Source organism: Bison bison, unplaced genomic scaffold (genome assembly GCF_000754665.1).
Source record: "Bison bison bison isolate TAMUID 2011002044 unplaced genomic scaffold, Bison_UMD1.0 scf7180017864482, whole genome shotgun sequence".
Classification (NCBI taxonomy): Eukaryota; Metazoa; Chordata; class Mammalia; order Artiodactyla; family Bovidae; genus Bison; species Bison bison.
The window spans coordinates 4,338,200-4,344,823 of NW_011495042.1; the positions used below are offsets into that span (position 1 = coordinate 4,338,200).

At 49.9% G+C, this 6,624-nt stretch overlaps 1 protein-coding gene across 1 annotated transcript in view; it reads right to left on the minus strand.

Annotated features, from left to right (window-relative positions):
* Positions 1–5,864: 5,864 nt before the first annotated feature.
* Positions 5,865–6,624, minus strand: part of TRH (thyrotropin-releasing hormone) — a 2,177-nt gene continuing 1,417 nt past the window's right edge. Inside the window, exon 3 of the mRNA XM_010862514.1 lies at positions 5,865–6,623. Coding sequence (XP_010860816.1) covers positions 6,538–6,623 — 86 coding nt within the window. The 3' untranslated portion in view covers positions 5,865–6,537. The remainder of the gene's footprint in view (position 6,624) is intronic.

Consider the following 6,624-nt stretch of genomic DNA (forward strand, 5'->3'; position numbering starts at 1 on the left):
TTGAGCCACCAAGGAAGTCCTGTTCCTCCGCTTTTAAAGCTTCATACATGAGGATGGCAGGGGTTGAAAGGAAAAACCACTGGCCTTGAAGTCTTTAGAACTGGGGTGAGCCTGGTGGTACTACCCATAGGAGACGTATGGCCTTGGGCAAGTTGCTTCACCTCTCTAAACCAGGCATTTCTCACCCATAAAGTGGGGTGTAAATGGTAAGCGGAAAGTCCCCACACAGAGGAGGTTCTTGATGTCCCAATGTAGAGATTAAAGACTACCACCTGCAGAGGGCTGTTTAATGCCCTCCAAGCTCTGTAAAAGGCAGAGTCACTGGGCAAGTGTAACACGGGGTCATAACACAAGCTCTCAGCTCCGGGGCCACCCTTGAGGCCAGGCTCACAGGTCTGTAGTGAGGAGCGCCCTACAACATTTGGGTTTGCCCCATCGGCTCTCTCTCAGGCATCATGCGTGCTAAGTCCCTTCAGTTGTGTCTGACTCTCTGCAACCCCATGGACTGTAGCCCGCCAGGCTCCTGTCCATGGGATTTCCCAGGCAAGAATACTGGAGTGGGTTGCCACGCTCTCCTCCCTGAGTTCTTCCCCACCCAGGGACCAAACCTGCATCCCTTATGTCTCCTGCATTGGCAGTTGGGTTCTTTCCCACTGTGCCAGCTAGTGAGTGAGTGAAAGTCACTCAGTCGTATCCAAGTCTTTGAAATCCTATGGACTATACAGTCCCTGGAATTCTCCAGGTTAAAATACTGGAGTGGGTAGCCTTTCCCTTCTCCAGAGGATCTTACCAACCCAGGGATCGAAGCCAAGTGTCCCACATTGCCGGGGGATTCTTTACCAGCTGGGCTATAAGGGAAGCCCAAGAATACTGGAGTGGGTAGTCTATCCCTTCTCCAGGGGATCTTTCCTGCCCAGGAATTGAACCGGAGTCTCCTGCAGGCAGATTCTTTACCAACTGAGCTATCAGGGAAGCAGGAAGCCTTCAACTCCCATCTCCACCTTTGTTTTCATGTTTAACAAATGTTTTCTAAGCACCTGCCCTGCACTGGCACTGTCCTTGGTGCTGGTGGTACTGGAGTGATCGCCTCATGGAACACAGAGTTTGATGATGAAGGAGGCATTTATGAAAAAATCACCCAAGAAAACTGGCAGGTGCTGCGGGCCCCTCACTCCATCCCCTCAGTGCTCACCTTTGCGGTGATACACAATAGCATCCTAAGATTCTCCACCTCAGGGCCCCCAGTGGTCAGTGCTTGTGGCAAGCTGAAAGTGCCAGGGTGTCAACATCCCTAGGGCCCATCTTTGACTCCTGATCAGTGACAGTCAGGAGAGAATCTCCAGCTACCTCACTCTGTCGAATGGGACCCTCTGAGTCCTGTTCTCCAGTTTCTCAAGGGAAATCTGTTCACTACTGCATCTGCGCTTATTGCCTTCTCGTCCCCAAATCCCTCCCCAACTCTGAGACCATCGCTTCCTGGGATCACCCTCCAAGTAAACTGTTTGCACTCTAATCCTGTCTTAGGCTACAGATATAAAAACAAACTGTGACAGCTGCAAGGAAAGGAGAGATGCGGTGCCACATCCTGATGAAGGGTTGTCTGAAATGACAGCTAAGGAGGAGGAGGAGTTACCTAGTGTGAATCAGGAGTGAGCACAGCAAACACTTTACTCTAGGGATGTTGAGCAGAAAAGTTGATCTAACACAGCAGGGCTGGCGTTCAGCAAATTGTGTCCATACTGCTGTGACGTCACAGGTGTGTTAGAATCTGTCCATTCTGATAGGACGTGGGCCCTGATTGGCTGATGCCTGTCTGGTACCAGTCTTTGAATATCTGGAATATTGCTCTCGGAATAAAGTGCTTATGAAATTGTCAAAGGGTTGGGGGAGCCATCCTGCAGAAAAATACCACAGAAGCGCCCCACCAGGGAAGCTGTTTTCTCTGTTTCTAATCAGGAAAATGAGGAGACCACCATGGGAATCACTGAGCTTAAGAACCCACTACCAGTCAGTCCTAAAGGAAATCAACCCTGAATATTCATTGGAAGGACTGATGCTGGCTGACACTGAAACTCCAATACTTTGGCCACTTGATGCAAAGAGCTGACTCATAGGAAAAGACCTTGATGTTGGGAAAGATGGAAGGTAAGAGGAGAAGTGGGTGAGAGAGGAGGAGATGGTTAGATAGCATCACCAACTCAATGGACATGAATCTGAGCAGACTCCAGGAGATAATGGAGGACAGGGAAGCCTGGCATGTTGCAGTCCACGGGGTCACAAAGAGCCAGACATGACTTAGCAACTGAACAACAACAGCAACTTGGAATATTATTCAGCAATCAAAAAGAACAAGGTAATAAGACGTGTTACATCATGGATGGACTTCAAAAGCATTGTGCCAATTGGCAAAAGCCAGGCATAAGAGACCACATGTTATAGATTCTATTTGTATAAAATATCCAGCAAACACAAATGTATGGAGAAGAAGTATATGAGTGGTTGCCTGGGGCTAAGGGTAGGGAGAGAGATTAATTGTAAATGGGCATGGGGATTTTACTGGGGGTCTGAAAATGTTCTAAAATTGATTAATGATGATGGTTGTATCACTATGTAAATTTACTAAAAATCACTGAAGTATATTCCTGCAATAAATAAATCTCAGGATACGTAAAATATACCACCAACAAAGTTGTTTATAAGAGAAAAGAACATACTATGATAGCTGCGAAGCTGGCCTGAAAGGTGCTTTCAACAACTGACTCTAGATGCTCTCAGAGCTGGAGTTTGGAGAGCAGGAAGGTGCTGCAGAAACAGATCACTATCACCTTGCTTTCCAGCAGGAATCATCAGAGCAGCCTTCCCAATCTCACTTCTTCCCCACAGACACCTTAATGTGATTCCAAAACTCTAGCTGCAAGGGAGTCTGGGAAATGCAGTTTCTGCTTTCTAACCTCCACAGTTCAGGAATTACCCTAGAATACTTCAGAAGTATCCTCGGATACCCTAGGATACTGATCTGGAGAATGTGAGGAATAGGAGGAAAGGGGGCTTCAGATGGAGGGAGAAACATAGACTAAGGTCCTGAGGTATGTTTAGGAAACAGAAAAGAGGCCGACTGGGTGGCCGTGGTGAGGATTTTATTCTAGGCAAGTTGGAAGCTGCTCAGCGGTCTTAAGCAGTATGGTTTCCATAGTCCTATCTGCTTCTCTCTGGCTGCTGTGGGGACAATGGCCTTTGGGGACAAGCGTGGAAGCCAGAGACCAGCAAATGATGGTGGCCAGGACCTGGGGGGTGTCAGAGGAACTGGGAGAAAACAGGGGGACTTGAGACATCTAGGAGGTAAAATTTATAGGCCATACTAAACACTGGACGCTGAAGGAGGGGTTAGGTAGAGATGAACCCCAAGTTTCAGACTAACCCGAACCTTACTTCTCTCTTAGTATCCTTTCCTTTGAACTGGAGATGACTATGATGGGTAATTAATTCATTCAACAGGTATTTACAAATCACTTATATGTGCTGGATAAAAGTGCCCATCAGGCAAAGCCTGATGTCTGGGCCCAGAGTAAATGATTAGGAAGTTTTCTTTTTCTTTCATCTTTCAGAGCTCACCTCAAGTGCCCCTTTCCCCAGAGAGGCTTCCTTGATTCCATTCCCAAATCACACTGCTCTCTCACACTTCTAAGGGGCCGTGATCAGCACTAGACAACAGGTAGAGAAATGGGCCACATTTCTCCTCGAAGAAAGGAATGGGCCAAAACCCCTCAGATTTCCAGTGTTAGCACTCTAGGAACACTGATTTTTTTCCCCCACTGGGCCTTTGTTTATGCTCTTTATTTCTGCCTGAAATATCTTCCCTCTTATTTATCCTGTGACTCAGCTTGGATGTTTCCTCCTCCAGGAAGCCTGCTTTCCTCAGCCAGACGGATTTGCTCTGCCGTCTGTGTCTATCCTGCATGCTTTACTAACTACAACGTGGTCTGATCACTCTCAGGGGTACAGGGGGATCATTAAATGACTGGGGAAGCGGGTGTCTCACTCTTCAAATGGCCCCATGTCTGAAGAGGTAACAACAACCCACACCAAGCACGTTTGGAAGGAGCAGAGGGTAGGGTGTGCTCTTGGGCAAGCACTTCATTTCTCCATACTCAACTGCCATTCAACGTCAGAAGGACACACCAGGGCTTCCCTGGTGGCTCAGTGGTGAAGAATCCACCTGCCAATGCAGAAGACACGGGTTCGATCCCTGATCCGGGAAGATCCCACAGGCTGCAGAGCAACTGAGCCCATGCACCACAATCACCAAGCCTGTACTCTAAAGCCAGGGAACTGCAGCTAATGAAGCCTGTGTGCCCCAGAGCCCATGCTTCATAACAAAAGAAGCCACTGCAACGAGAAGCCTGCACAACTCGGGAGTAGCCCCCACTCGCTGCAACTAGAGAAAAGCCCTCAGAGCAGCAAAGACCTAGAGCAGCCAAAAATAATAAATATATTTTTTTAATTAGCAAAAAACACAACAAAACAGTCTAGTGTATTTTTTTTAAAAAAGGACCTGACAGGCAGCTTCTTGGGGCTGCATGGGATTGGCTAAGAAACCACCTGCAAGCCCTGAGCTCCCGGGAAGAGCTCTTTAAGTGGCCCGTGTTACCTGTATTAGGGTGTCTGCCTTCCAGCAGGTCTCTGAGCAGAGGGTTTCCTGCTAGGGCCCTGCTTGCCCTGATGGTCCAGTGAAGAAGAGCCAGAGGGTCTAGAGGGAATGCCACCCTACCTTCAGGCACCTCGGTGCCTAATCTCTGTGCTGGTTCCCTCATCAAAAATAGAAAATCCATCAACGTCTCAATAGTTCAGGAGACTTCTGCGGACATTAATGGAGATGACGCATGTGAGTGCATAAGCCCTGAGCTCTTCCAACCCCAGCCCACCCGAACTGTGGTTCCCTGAGGATGGGAACTGAGTGTCAGACACCCTTCCAACCCTTCTTTCCCTCTCCAGGAAGGTGACCAAATGCTGTCTGCAGAAAAGCCAAATAGCCCATCCACCCACCAGAAAAGAAGGTGTGTGACGCACAGTCTAAGACCCAGGGAAATTTCAGAGTTTGAGTCAGAAGTGGGAAGGTGGCAACGAATGGGCCAAATTCAGCCCCAGACACGTCACTTGAGCTTTCTGTACGTTGGTTTCCTGGCTAGGAAATTTGGCCTAATCATAGTAACACCTAGGATCATTGTGAAGATCAGAACTAATATACGTAATGTGCCTAAGAACTGCCTGACACATAGTACATGTTGGGTATATGTCACTATTATTATTGTTATTTGATTCACAGGATGTCAAAGTTTTTGGACTGAAGTGCTGTCAGATGGCCTCTTCCATTTTTTCCCAAGTCCCCACCACTCCCTCTTGTCCCACACTCAGCCTGCCTCCCTGCTCGGCCCCTGGCTTGAGTTCGCAAACACAGCCTGGCCCTCTGTCCTCACTCTGCCTGCCAGATGACACATGAACTCTTGGTTCCTGCCAAGAACGATGATGATTATAAAACTGGGCCAGCCCAGCCCTGTCACCAATCAGGCAAACTCAAGTCAGGGTCCTGAGCTGCCTCTCACACCCGTGGCTCCGCCCCAGCTAGCTGTGTGTCTTCTGGCAAGTCCCTCCTCTTCTCCAGGCCTCAGTCTCCCCAGGTGTCAAACGGGCTCCAAAGCTCCCGTCCACCTCCCTGGAGCTTGTTCTGAGCTGGGGATGGTGGAGAGGACTTTTCACCCCTGCAAGTTCCCTGATTCCCTTCTCAGCAGAGCTGGGGACTCTCAGCCTGTTCCCTCTCAATGCTGTAAAGATAAATCCCACACCGGCTGAGATATAACTGCAACCGCTGACGTCATCCAGATGTAGGTTTTATTAACACGGATAGGAGAAAGGTGCCCAGAAGGATACATACGAGCCACGACTTCCAGGGTGTCGTTTACAAATTCCTGCAAGTGTTTATTCCCTTAGCCACCACGCAGCACAGCGCCACCTACGATGTTTCTCCCAAGCGGAACACAGCTGTGGGGAGGGGCTCTTCCTACCCACAAAAGGATACCCAAGAAGAGAATGAGATCCTGGGTACCGGGGGGTGAAGTGTATACATGGCAAATCCTGGCACGTGGCAAGGGCTGAAAGTTGGATCTGGACCCCACCCACCCTCCCTGGTTGCTCACATCAGTGGCACCCTGTTCCACTCTGGGGGTCCCTTAGAAGACACAGCACGCTCATCTTAGGGCTAGGGAGGGGAGCAGGCCTGCCGGGGTGGGGGAGAGGGACTCTGGGGTCTGTCGCCTCGCCAGAGATGCCGAGTGGGGTGACACAGGGTGTGAACTCATCGGCTGGCTTTCTCACGTCCCTGATATAGGCAGGCGAGGCAAGAGTTTGACATGTGTGTAAACTGGGGGCTCGGGAGTATGGTCAGGCATCTAAGGAGGAGGGGAAAAGGGGGGTCACAGGGGGTAGGGTGCACAGGGCTCAAGACACTCTTAGACCACAAACTGAGTTTACAGGCAATGGGGCTCACTCCTCCAGGGGCTCGCTGGCCCAGGCCGCTCGCCGCCCAGGGGGCCGCCGCCTCTCTTCAGCCCCCCGCCCCCCGCTCCGGTC